The 14,084-nt window shown below is 34.5% G+C and overlaps 1 protein-coding gene across 2 annotated transcripts in view; it reads left to right on the top strand.

The window, feature by feature from the left end:
• ALCAM (activated leukocyte cell adhesion molecule) overlaps positions 1–14,084 on the top strand; it is a 209,877-nt gene that overhangs the window by 152,717 nt on the left and 43,076 nt on the right. For both annotated transcript variants that reach the window (XM_003261764.4, XM_003261765.3), the window contains exons 2-5: positions 1,204–1,304; positions 4,637–4,856; positions 12,170–12,234; positions 13,794–13,881. In XM_003261764.4, the coding sequence (XP_003261812.1) occupies positions 1,204–1,304; positions 4,637–4,856; positions 12,170–12,234; positions 13,794–13,881 (474 nt within the window). The remainder of the gene's footprint in view (positions 1–1,203; positions 1,305–4,636; positions 4,857–12,169; positions 12,235–13,793; positions 13,882–14,084) is intronic.

The raw sequence follows: 14,084 nt of genomic DNA, 5'->3' as shown, positions 1-14,084 counted from the left end.
TCACTGGGGCAAAATTCTTCACCTTAAGTGAAATTTTGGTATGCGTGGTGATTGATAGATAACAATCAAAACATGGTATCCTCCCAGTCCTGTTTCTTCAGAAAGTCAGAAGATGGTTTTATTTGTGTTGCAGATTGCCGTCGCTTTGCATTTTAGCACCACCTGGTGGACAAAATATCATTTGGTTTTTTTTCTCTACTGTTTAAAATAGCCCCTTCACACTCTATACCCAGTTATGATACACCTTAATAGATATTCAGTTGTGAAAGTTCTAAATTTTAAAGATTGTTGTAAATAAAATAAGGTTAAAAAATTGAAATGTTTCCCAAGTACTATTACCAATGTAAATGCCTGAGTTTTTTTAACCTTCATAAATATATCCAGATTTGAATAGTACTTTTCATTCATATGCAATAATTGCTTCTTTCCACATTTTAATTATTTATTATTTATATTTTTTCTTAATATAGAATTAAATAAGATGAGGCAGTTTTCTGTATGTACAAAATTGTGGTTTAAATTATATTGTCTTCCAAAAATTCGCATAATCACTTTGTAAATAGCACTTTATGAAGCATGTTCATACTATAAATTCTTACTATGCTAATATTTTATACAAAATTAAATTAGCATTTTAATTTATACTACTACAAAATAAGCCACTTTCCCCTTATAAATAAAATTCAGTTGTGGTCTTATGTGTATTAATTCTCAGTTTCTAATAGTTTTTTGAATTTTACAGAAGAAAAATTTGATAATATTTTCAAATGAAAAACACAAATATAGTTAAAGCTAGTTTTGAGAATTTTAATCATGTTAGTCTTTGTGTAGTCCCACGTTTCTATAAAATATGGTGGAAATTATTTCTATGAAATACAGTAAAGAAGATAATTCATCTGCAGATTCCACTATGTTCCTTTGGAATATACCACTTTTCTGCTCTCTGGTAAAATTGGAGATCTACAAATTTTGATTGTGTGATATTCAAGGATTCAAAGATTCAGTAGCTAAATAGAAAGGTGGTAATTTTTGAATGGAAAATATATTCTAGTCTCATACCTTTTGTATACCATTTAAAATAAAACTATAGCAGATGACAACCCTCATCGACATGCATCTTGAATCTTGAAGTTATTTGTCATTTCAAGAAAACATTTAAAATTTTGTTCTCTCTCTCTCTCTTCTTTCCCCCCCGCCCCAAAGGCCTTGGATGGTATACTGTAAATTCAGCATATGGAGATACCATCATCATGCCTTGCCGACTTGATGTACCTCAGAATCTCATGTTTGGCAAATGGAAATATGTAAGTGCGACCTACCTGGGACTTGGTTAATTGCCCTTGTCCTTTTAAATAAAATTCTTTCTGTGAGTAACTGTGAATTTCAAATTAACCTAAGTGCAATATTGAACTGTGAGTACAAATGTAGGAAGGTAAAATTAATGCGTGGAATATGGCAAAAAATAATTCCTATCTTACATAACAAATGATATTTTAAAATAAAGCCAATAAACACATAGTTCTTAGAACGTATTAGTCTGAAAGATTCCACCTTAAGTGTTAGAGGCAAAGAAAAAGGCAGAGTTCCAGAATAAAATCAGTGGATTATAGGACTGACCTCAGTGGAGCATGGCAACCTTTCTTCATTTGCTCATGTTCTATTTGATGTGGTTATTGCAAAGACAAGATGTATCAGTAGATAGAGCCTTAGACAGTCTTTCGGAATTAATCATCAGTATTACAAGCTTGATTCTGGCATTTAGCCTTAAAAACGTGTTGATGCTATAGGTCCTTTTTATATTTAACAATGTTGATTTTTTCCCATATTTCTTGCATATAGGAAAATCAAATTTTCTCAGGTATGAAGGTATAAATGGGTCTGGAAATGGAGGGTAGAGATCCTGGTAGGGAGATGTGGAATGTCTATGTAACTTTGACTAATAAAATGCCTCAATTTAATTAATCAATATTAATGCAAAGTGTTTGTGTGGTACAATTTCCCACTGCTGGACCACAGGAGACTCATGACAGTCTGCAACCTTCAAGTAGATATGTTTCCCTGGACACAATATCAAAATTTCCCTAGCTCCCTGAAATGTTAAAAGGTATTTGCAAAGGAAAAGAATTTGATGGTCAAATACTTTACAAAAAGTTTATTGCATCACTTCTCAGAGTCTTTCATATGTAAAATGCATTAAGAATTGTCTGAGGGTCATAGTTTGATTCATTGCTTAGATTTATTTGGCCACACAACTTTTTTTCCTCAGACATCTCCAAGAACAAACATTCTGCAGAACACACTGTAAGAAATTGCTTAAACTTGCACTCAAGGGGTGATTTAACACAGTCTTTTAAAATATAGGTTCTGAAATCAACAGGTTCCACACTGTGCTCACTGTGAGATTCTGGGCAGAGGAATTAATCCCTATTTTTTCATCCATAAAATGAGATAAAAATATCTTCCTCATAGTGTTTTGAGAGTACCCGAATAAATTGATATCAAAATACTTACCTAGTACTTGTCGTGTAGTAATCGTTCAACAAAGTGAACTCGTATCTGTGATGCAGCAGAATCCTAACCATACTATGCTCATGTGAGTGGGAAATGAAAGGAAAGGAAAGGAAGGTGGTAAGGCAGCACAGCATTTCTCTGTAGCCTCCTTCTATTTAGTATCCAGTTCACTCGAGGTAACTTTGAACTATTTCCGGTTTCCTGTAAATGTGGAAATTTGAAGTTAAGGCCTCTGAGAACAGAGTCTATTAGCGCCATCAAAATTCCAAGTGCCTGGGGACTACCACATAATGCACTTGTTCAATCAAATTTGCTGCCAAAATAAATGGAGTCAGGTGATGGCAAACTTTTATGATCATAGAAAATTCTAACTATAACCCAGGGAGTAGCATTCACCCAGGGAGTAGGGTTCACCTAAACTGAACTGGCACAGTGGCACTGGAAATCAAACAATAATGGCAATTTTCAAATTTTTAGTTAAGCAAAAGGCTTCAGCAATAAACTGAGATACATTTGAGGCACTATATGCTCTAAAGTCAATCTTGATTTGCAGAAATAGCATATATGCCCTAATTTAATGTAACCACCTAAAAGACAAAGGAAAGTTTTGGAAAAATGAGCCGAAGTAAACATAGAGAAGAAATGGCCTGATTTCTCCCGGATCATATTGTAAACTCCCTATGAATGGAGATTATAGCTCCCTGTTCACTCTTCCCAACCCTACTCCTGACACCGCCTCACCGTTATCCGGCATAGTTGCCTGGTGCAGAAGAGGGATTGAAGGCTATCAAGAGTGGTGCAGTGTAACCATAATGAGGCCAAGCTCTAAGCTCAAATTTTTGCTCTGCTAAGATTTCCCAGACAAGACCCTGGGAAGTTATTTAACCAAACTCAACCTCCATGGTCTAGTCTGTAGATGAGGCTAATATTGAAGTTTAACTTATAAGGCTGTTATGAATATTAAACCAATTACTGCATAGAAAGCCCAGAGAAAACACCTGCCATATAGTTAAGTGCTCAAAAATTAGTAACTATTATTTATTGCATAAGGGGATGAATAAGGTAGTGGTCTAACATACTTTGCATAATGAAGGAATGACTTAAGACGAGGATTTGCATTATAAACCTGTGATTAAAAGAGTTAGGAAGAATATTATTGATGTATTCAGATATTTAAGCAAATAAAACTTTTGGACTCCAATATTAACTTAGTAATTGATATTATTAATTCTTAAAACAGAATCCTCCATGGAATCTTAAAATTTGTCATGGACTATAACATATATCGCATTTAATTTTCTCAGAGGTCTTGTAGGGTACATAAAGGAGGGACTGCCCCTGATTTTAGATTAAATTGCTTATTAGGTGAGAAAATTTTTGTGGGACCAGAGGAAGAAATGCATTATATGTCTCAGTGCTCTTGGCATAATTGTGTATGCAAAGTACATCTTATTTTGGTGATGTTTTTGTATGAAAGCCTTTTGAGCTCATTGTTATGACTCAGCAAAACTATGGGTTGTATTAGTTAATCTGATTCATTCCTTAATGGACATAATTATTCTACAAGGGTAAATACTGTTTCTCCATCAAGACTAGTTGAACTATTCTATGTATAAAGGTCAGCTACATCAGTTTTGGTTAGAGGTATGGACATTTAAAATAGGTGGATTAAAGTAAAGAATATTCCAAAGATAATTGCCCAAAATATCCAAACCAGTATTTGCAGCTCAAGTGTATACCTGCCGTGATGGTTATCTGAACATCATTTTGTAACTTTGTTTGCATTTATCTATGTTTTATTTTATATTAAACACATACAGCCCATATACGTTTCAAAACAGTTAATAATTCTATCTTCTCAATGAAAAAAAAAAGTCTGATTCCTAGAGCTCTACCCTTTCATTTTTACTCATTTAAATTGGTATCTGTAAAAGATCGTATGGCTTCTCTCTTATGAAGGATTTTCTGTAATCAAATATTTACATAAGACTTGTATAAAAATTATTCTTCGTAGACAAAAAATATAGACATTGGTAGAATATGGCCAAGGAAATGTTATTTTGAATGTAATCCTAAAACATCTGAATATGCTTGTGTTTAAATGTATTATTATTTTAATTTTTAGGAAAAGCCCGATGGCTCCCCAGTATTTATTGCCTTCAGGTCCTCTACAAAGAAAAGTGTGCAGTACGACGATGTACCAGAATACAAAGACAGATTGAGCCTCTCAGAAAACTACACTTTGTCTATCAGTAATGCAAGGATCAGTGATGAAAAGAGATTTGTGTGCATGCTAGTAACTGAGGACAACGTGTTTGAGGCACCTACAATAGTCAAGGTGTTCAGTAAGTAGTCTGCAGCAGTGTCACTGCTAAGTGGGATCGATGGCCAGTACCAGACCATGTTCTTTAGAAAGAAGACTGAACACTCTGTAGTGTCTCTATAGCAGGTATCTATATAAGGGGACTTAAAGAGATCTTCATTCTGCTCATATATACTATCAGCAAAGAAAACAAAGAGTATGAAATTCAAATAGGAGATTTGCAGTGAGGAACTAAAATGATATTCTCTGTTACTTTGTCATGTAAAAATGTCGTGAGCTATGAAGTACTGCTACTGATAACTAGCAGGTGATCTTAATTTTTACTGACATGTACAAATAAGTGTTGTGTGATACATACATAGATATATGATACATATGTAATCATGTATATCATGCTTACATATACATGTATTTGGCTGAACCAAATGAAATTGCCATTTTGATACATAATAATAAAATATAAGCAAATTCAAACTATATTTTAACAGAGATATAAATTTTCCATTTATATATATCCACATATATAAATATCCCATATGTATCCACATATAAACATTTTATATATTATATATATTAGAGATATAGATACATTTCCATCCTGACCTTTATTGATTGGTTATTGATTTAGATTTCAAAAAGTATTCACTTGGTTTAGAAAAATTGTCCTAAAATTAAAAAAACTCACCACACCCTGAATGCTTATGTGGGATACACCAAGGAGAGAAAGTAGAGTAGGGATGGAAGAAGAGAAAATTGTAGAAGAAACTTGGAATAATTATAGTCACTATGACAAAATTACTTTGCCTAATGATAGCATATAGTTAATGTTACTGTGCAAACAGCTGTGCAAATGAATGACTTGAGAAGTTATAATTAAAGTATTTCATCTTTTAAAACTGAAATAAAAAGTCCCACCTCTGTTACTTCACAATATTTTAGACACTACAGGGAATGAAACAGGTCTCAAAAGTTTCAGAATGCCAGTCTTTCAGTCTTTTTTAATTAGGGAAGAAGGTTTCACTTTACAACTTTTTCCCCTCTGCTGTCTGATAACTTGACAGCACCTAGAAATTATTAAAATAAATAGAGAAGAAAGAAACCCAGAGGGCCTTCCAACTACAGCAAGTAACTATGGATTTTTCCTGTTTCTCTTGTGCAACTAAGTAGGTCTGTCCCTCAAGTATTTATACGGACTTCAAAGCTCCTATGGGCTCATGATGCAGATTCAAAGCATGCTTATATTATCAAAGGAAACCTTTGTTCCCCAGAAGAACCTTGTAAAAGCATATTACATGTTTCAGTTGATTACCTTTCAGCTTAGAAGGCACTTTCCAGAAACCATCCACACGTCTCGATCGTTTTATGAATCAAACCAACTACCAAGTGTTTGCATTCATGCCTGTTTCCATAAAACATCCCAAATAGTCTGCATCCTGCATTTGCCAGTGGCCCATGTATTTTTTTTCTTTTCTTCTATTTCACTTTCATGTTATTAGAAAGATGAATAATGCACTGCTCAGGACACTTTTCTAAAGTGAGTAATCAAAAAGTTTTTTGGTGATAGTTATAATGTCATAATATAACCAGACATCAGAAACGGACCACAGTAGCTTCAGAGGTTAAGTCACAGTACTCTAATGGTTACGTGTATTAATTTGTCATTGTCAGGTTTCATTTTTAAGGTGTTAAAATTTTCCTACACTGAGATGGTAATATACAAGGGAGTTGTGAAAATTCAGTTTGTTTCATTTGGAAGAATTATTTGTGACAGTTTTCAAAACATTTTTTGTAAAAAAAAAAAAAAAAAAATTAAGCTATTCCTCATATGCAAGAAATCATACCTGTAAATCAGCCCAAATCTGATTTTTCAGAAATCTGAAAAAAATTCAATTGGCCTAATTCAATAAAATTTATAAGCTGATTTGGAATACAGGGAATTTCTATTATTGTGAAAACAAACTCACACCCCACCTACCGCCAACACCCCCCTACTTCCTTCTCTTTTTGATGTTGTTGAAAACAAAGTGATTCTCAGAAACAGAATTTGCATTCCAGGCTGTGGGCCAGGGAGAATTTACATAGACAAGTTACACACTCTTGAAAATGGTGTTTTATACTAGAAATCGTGAGACCCTCCAAATCCAGTAAAATGAACAGCAAAGCTTACGATAAAGACAATGTTTACAAAAAGCATATAGGGGCTTTGGTTTGTTTTTTTTGTTTTGTTTTCAATGAATTTACTTTGGGTCACTTTCTGTGAAGCAAAAAGCAGCTGTGACAGGGAGACTTTCATTCTCTGCATATATATATTGCAGTCACTTAAGAGTTACTAAGCCCATCAATCAGTCCTCTGTTTCCCTCTGTTGAATCACTTAGCAACGTGCACTGTGTACCATAGAATCAAGTGTGGTTAATGGGAGCCAGTCTCAGATCAGGCTGCTGCTGATTGCCATCCTCATGAGCTAAGTCAAATTGTTTTTATTCAAAGTAGAGCCCCTGGCAAATGACCTTGCTTTCTTTAATATAGGTTTGCTTATTTAATTTTAAGCTATTCCTCATATGCAAGAAATCATACCTGTAAATCAGCCCAAATCCAAATAAGTGGCATTCTTAGTCACCACTAATCAGCTTTTTTCTTTTAGTTGAATGGCATCACAATCAAACTGTGTTTTTATTTAGTGCACATTTGAGGTTAATAAAACCATTCAGAAGCAAGTGTCGACCTTTAAAGGTGCCCAAAGATTCATTCTAGTGATTGTGAAAAAGGTCTAGAAGTCAAATGGATACCCAGAGAGCCAGAAGGCTGTTGGTGGTGAGATGGAGCAGTCACTGAGCGGGTCACCAGGAGACCTTACTTTGTGAGATCTGCTGCTAATTTCTGACTTTGGGCAAGTCACCTCACCAGTCTGGGGCTAGGATTCACTCCTCATCAGTAAAATGAATACTTTGGATGAGACGGGAGGTTTTCCCATTCTGATGCTAGGATCTTCTTCAGGAGTTAATGAAGACAGTTGAGAAAGGTGAGGAGCTATTTCTACTTGATTAGTGAGACTTCAGTCTATTTCAACATTTCAAAGTTTTGCATGATAATTTGTTCGTGAAAAAAAAAAAAAATGGAGGCGTGGCTCCAGCTCTAAAAAAAATTTGAAAACCAAACCCTGTGCTAATTACAAGTCTAGTGTACTCTGGTGGTGATCTGTGGTATTGCAGACATGGAGTCTGCTCTGTGGTACATATGGACCAGGTCTTATGATGATGATGGGCTGTGTTTAGTGGCTTCACACAGAGGTACTTCAGAGCTTTTATTTGGATTCCTCCCATTTGGATACTGTTCTGACTGCTTTATCAAAATTAAATGTCTTTGCTTTCACCCTCCTCCTAAAAGTCATTCAACCCAAAAGTAAAATTTTGAGGGGTGTTGAGGGGGGAAGAAGCAGAAAATGATCTGTTCAGCAATGAGATCTACACCAGATATTTCATTTTGATTATTTAAATATAAAAGATACCTTTTGCCCACAGTAGTTTGCTTAAAATACTTCATGATTTATGAGGGGTGATTGCTGACAAAGTACTGGGAAGAGCAGTTTTGAGTCAACACGACCATTTGCATCTGCCTTCACTTGCTCTCCTCTCTTACTAAATTGAGCTATCCTATGTGTGGGTTTTTATAGTAATACTAGAACACTGTGGGTAATACAGAGCAGTTGTGCCTTCTTCAATACATTCTCACCTTGCTGTGAGCTGGCTAGATGCCAAAAAATATACATTTTAGTAGGTTGCTGATTTTTACATTATTTGAAGGCTAATGTTCATAGCTCTTACTAGCAACAGTCTGCGTATTAGAACAAAAGAGGCTGTCTATTTCAGCATATTTCTTTCTGACCACTCCTCAGCCCCTTACCACAATTTCTTCTCCAGCTATAAAATCTCCCGTATAACTGCAGATGATATAAAACACAAAGAAAAGTAGAGGGAAAAGTAAGGGCACTATTTATGAAATGTTTTAATTGGCACTAAATATTACATGTAGCTTAACTTTTCACTATATATGATCAGCCCTTAATGGGTATTAGTGAAAGCCCTACAATTTATTTGGTTGAAAGCCACTATCCATAGCAAGCTAACACAGGAACAGAAACCAAATATTGCATGTTCTCACTTATAAGTGGGAGCTAAATGATGAGAACACACGGACACATAGAGGAGAACAACACACACTGGGGCCTTTCAGAGGGAGGAGGGTAGGAAGAGGGAGAGAATCAGGAAAAATAACTAATAGGTACTGGGCTTAATGCCTAAGTGATGAAATAATCTGTACAAAAACTCCCATGACATAACTTTACCTATGTAACAAACCTGCATTTGTACCCCTGAGCTTAAAACCAAAGTATTAAAAACTGAAACCATTTGAGTCTTAGCATTATATATCATTGTTCAAGATATTGGCACATACTACATGTTGCCATGAATATCAGCTGCCCCCGTCTCCAACACACACATGCGTGCACACACACACACACACACCTTGTAAACTACTATCGGATTTAGAATAAACACTGTAAGATATTTTTAATCTCCCTATTCTATAATTTTAAGCTACCATAGTGTGGCCCTATTATAATATAGCTTCTAACTACTTAAGATAGCCAGATCAGCAAAAAAGAAAATAAACAAAGGCGTGATTTTTCCATTTGATAAATATTCAGTTGAGTGATTTAGAGAAACTTAGTCAAGAAGATTCAGAAGCAAAATTTGGCTTAAATCATTGCCCTTGACTAAATTACTTTAATGATGCAAGTAAATGAGTAGCATTGCTTTTCCTTTCAATTCTATACTTGGTTATGAATCTTTGAATCATGTTAAGATATAATTCACATAGACTATTTTTTTTAACACCTTGGAATCAATATGCAATTTTGCTAAAATAGTACATGTCCTCTTTTATGGTCCTCCAACTAATACTCATCAATTGTGACAACCTAATATAAAAGAAAATTACATTCAAGATACATAGTTAATATAGAGGGCTCAAAACAAACATTTAAGGAGAAAATAACTCAGGAAAATGAAATAAGTATTACCATTACATTCACAATACTCGCTGTGACCCTCTTTTCCAAACAGACGAATCATAAAGTAAACATGATTAAACTTTAAACATCCTTTCATCAGGTTTCCTTAGGTTTGCTACAGTTTCATTTCATTGAAAAAATAAGGAATTTTATAAAGCATTTATGGCAACAAAACACACATGACCATGAGTAAAGGACCAAACATTGAAATACAAAGTGTTTATGATTATGGGTGCATTGATAAAACATTACAGGGTTTACAAAGCAAAGGTATACATTTTCTATTAGAGAAAGAGTATGTGCACAACAGTCTTGATATTTTACTTTGGTGAACTGGAAAGTAGTGAAACTTGGCAAAGCGACCCACCAAATCTGTCTATTTAGAACCTAAATTTATGGGGAGAATTGTCAAATATCGCCACATATTCCAGGCATAATACTCTTGAAGGAGAAACTAAGAATGTTTTGACCTTTTTTTCTGTTCATTTTGACTCTTCATTGGCCACATAAATTAACTGCATATATTACATCTATCGGGCTCTCAGAGAGGGTGTCACTCAATAACTGATTTCAGTTTCCAGAAAACTTTGACTTGATAATGTCAAGGTTTACTCTTATGTGAAAGGCTTTAACCCCCACACAATATGTTTCCCAGAAACTGGTGTCTATTTTGAGAAGCTTTTTTTCTTGGTCAACTTTTTATCATTTTATAGTCACTATCCTACCAATCAGGTAGTCAAGTGTCACTTCTAGTTTGTGTTAATGTTCATTTTCTCTGTTGTGTCTTCCTATTTTTCTAGATTTATTTTTTCTATTGTTTTATCTTGCTTATGCTTTGTTCCCAATCAGTGTATTCGGAAACTAGAAATCATTGTGAAAATTGTATTTGTGGAATTATATTTTAGAATTATATTTCTAGAATTATATTTCTAGAATTAATAGTTAAGTAGGCCCTCTTATAATTAAAGTGCATGAGTTCAACACATGGGAGGATTTATTATTTTTGTTCATTATTCTAATATCCAATGTAAAACATGTTTATGAGGGGAAATTAACTCTAGATATTAACCTAAAGAAGGTTACATTTGTTTCTCATACAGTCTAAAGATATCCATTTTGCTACCCCAGAGACATTTTGTCATTTTCCTTGTTTTCTATAATGATCTGGGGAGGTAACATGTCTAATAACTGAATCCCAAATTGAGTAATAATTATACAAAAGCCAATTTAGTTTAGTTTGGTAATCAAAATTAAAAGTATTAGGTGGTAAACAATATAAAAGAAAAATTAGCTGATTGTTTAAATACATTTGTTTATAAGAAAATAGAATAATTTTGGTCCATGAGACTCACAAAAATCAGTGACAATGAGGCAATATACTTTTTGTATAAACTAATTGTTGGAGCTATTTAAAAAGTGTAAAATCCATCATTGATAGGAAATAACAGCTAAGAATAAAATAAAATCAGTTTGAATAATAAATTGCTGCTGCAACTTTTAATCAATTGCTCCTGAAGTCTTTATTAAAATGTATGTTTCTTAGAACTTCCTATATTTAAAATGTTTTTGTCTGTCATCTCAGGTTCCACACTTGAAAGGTTTTCTCACATTTACAGTTTCATATTGTGACTTGGCTTAAGAGGTAAAGTTAGAGATACTTCGGAAATTTGGGTTTATAAATTCCTTAACTTGCTTTCTATTTCCCATGATTTTAGGACAGTGTTTCTCAAACTTTATGATGACTGAGAATCCCCTAGAAACTTGTTTAAAATGTAGAGTTATGGGATTTTTTTTTTCAGGAATTCTGATTCAGTAGGCCAAATAGGGCTCAGAAATCTGAATTTTAAACAAGAACCTTTGTGATTCTGGTTCGTGTAAATTAATGTCTTCACTTAATGAGCTGGAAGTTACTGATAAGTAAGAAGTGCTCATGGTAATCAATTAGAGACAATATATCCTATGTAGGACATTAGCCCTTGTTTCACTATCAAATCCATATTCACTACTTATAAAGCATTCAAAAAGCATTATCGATATTTTATTCAAAGGAATTACAAGCACTGAAAATAATATTTAAGATAACAAATATTTGAAGGGGTAGATCTATAGATTCCCTAAATCCAGATTGTATAACGAAATCTATTTTTATTCTGTTGCTTATTCTTCTGTATTGAGTAAATGAATTGTTTTTGGTGTGAACCAAATCACAGAAGTCCCATTTTTCTTACATGTGTACTTAAAATCTTTCTCTGCTTAACTTTAGAACAACCATCTAAACCTGAAATTGTAAGCAAAGCACTCTTTCTCGAAACAGAGCAGCTAAAAAAGGTAAGAATTGTTTTTGATTAATACCTTTATTTGGCCAGTGTTGTAAGTGCCTTCTTCTGACCTTACATTCCAAGACAAGTAAGATAGGCTTTGCTCTTGTGGAGATGACAGTGTTGCAGCTACCAATCAGAAATTATGCACAAGGCACAGAGGATACAACATGCTCACAGTGTCAGGTGACCATGGGGACATCAAGGAAGGTGGGGTCATTTCTGGAAAGAGGAGTCTTTCTTATTTGAATTAATGGATTGTTTAATAGAAGGACAAAGCCAATTAGCATGATTCATGCCTGTAAGCCCAGCAGTTTGGGAGGTTACGGTGGGAGGATCACTTGAGCCCAGGAATTCGAGACCAGCCTGGGCAGCATGGCAAGACCTTGTTTATAAAAAATATTTAAAAGTTAGCTGGGCATAGTGGTACATGCCTGTGGTCCCAGCTGCTTGGTAGGCTGATGCCTGGTAGGGAGGATTGCTTGAGCCTAGAAGGTCAAAGCTGCAGTGAGCCATGTTTGTGCCATTGCATTCCATTGTGGGCAACAGAGCAAGACCCTGTGTAAAAAAAAATAGAGAGAGAGAATGATGAAAGATGAATAGATTTTCGCCAAGCCAAAGGTAGAAATGGCTTTCCAACAATATGAAATAATAGGATGTGAAAGAGAACGGTGTGTTTGGGAAACAGCAGATTTGGGCATTGATGAAACTGGGTGCCAAGACATAAAACAAGAAAGGATAGAAAGAGATGAATCTGGAGAGGCAAAGAAAAGCTGGATCATGACAAATCTTACATACTAAATAGGGAGTTTGGACTTTATTCTGTCGGCAAATTGTGCTACTGAAAGATTGAAGTAAAGAGGTGAGATCAGATTAGAACAACGCATTAGCAGATATGTGAAGGGAAGCTGTATTAAAGTGGGGGACAAAGTTGGAGTTCCATATTGAATAATAATGTAACTAAAATACGAAAGTTTTCCTTTGTTGGGAGGTGGAAACCCAAGTTCTACATTCTTTGTGTCACGTTAAATTTTACTGCATAAAATTATTTGATGAATATGAAATATTAAAGTTAAAATACATTTAAAGAAAGTGAAGGGAATTATAGAGTATGATAATATATATCATCTTGAAATACATGTAGTATGAAACTGGAGAGGCAGCCCCATTTTAACACCAAATTATTCTTCCATATGAAGATCTATGATTCATGGTAATAGTCAGTAATAGTCAGTGTTAATAGAGTAATGTTATTTGGTTAATGTTAAAAATGAATAGTGTCAAAATGAATTTGGCAATGCTTTCAAATGAATGTGATTTTATAATAGTGACACCATCCATTGCACATTTAAAAATGGTCAAAGTATATTTTCAAATAAATTGTTAAAAACGTCTTAGAAAGACATTGTTTTTATACCAGAGAGCATACATTCAGTCTTTTGTCAGTGCTGGAAAATAAACTTGTCAAGAAACCTTTGGAATAACTCTGCATTGCCTGAGTTTCTGGAGTTTCCAAATTGACAGACCCTGATTGAACCAAGGTAATAACATTGCCTTTTTATTTTGCAGTTGGGTGACTGCATTTCAGAAGACAGTTATCCAGATGGCAACATCACATGGTACAGGAATGGAAAAGTGCTACATCCCCTTGAAGGAGGTGGGTATGAGGGCAGGGGGACAGGGAGTACATTCAGAGGACCTGTTCTGACTTTCTTTTTTCTAGGTGTCCTTTAAGCCAGTGGTCTCCAACCTTTTTGGCAGCAGGAACTGGTTTCATGGAAGACAATTTTTCTTTGGATCGGGGTGGGGGGATGGTTTCAGGGTGATTTACAGGCATTATGTTTATTGTGTACTTTATTT

Source organism: Nomascus leucogenys, chromosome 21 (genome assembly GCF_006542625.1).
Source record: "Nomascus leucogenys isolate Asia chromosome 21, Asia_NLE_v1, whole genome shotgun sequence".
Classification (NCBI taxonomy): Eukaryota; Metazoa; Chordata; class Mammalia; order Primates; family Hylobatidae; genus Nomascus; species Nomascus leucogenys.
The sequence above is the reverse complement of the archived record's forward strand: the minus strand, read 5'-3'. Positions and strand labels throughout refer to the sequence as shown.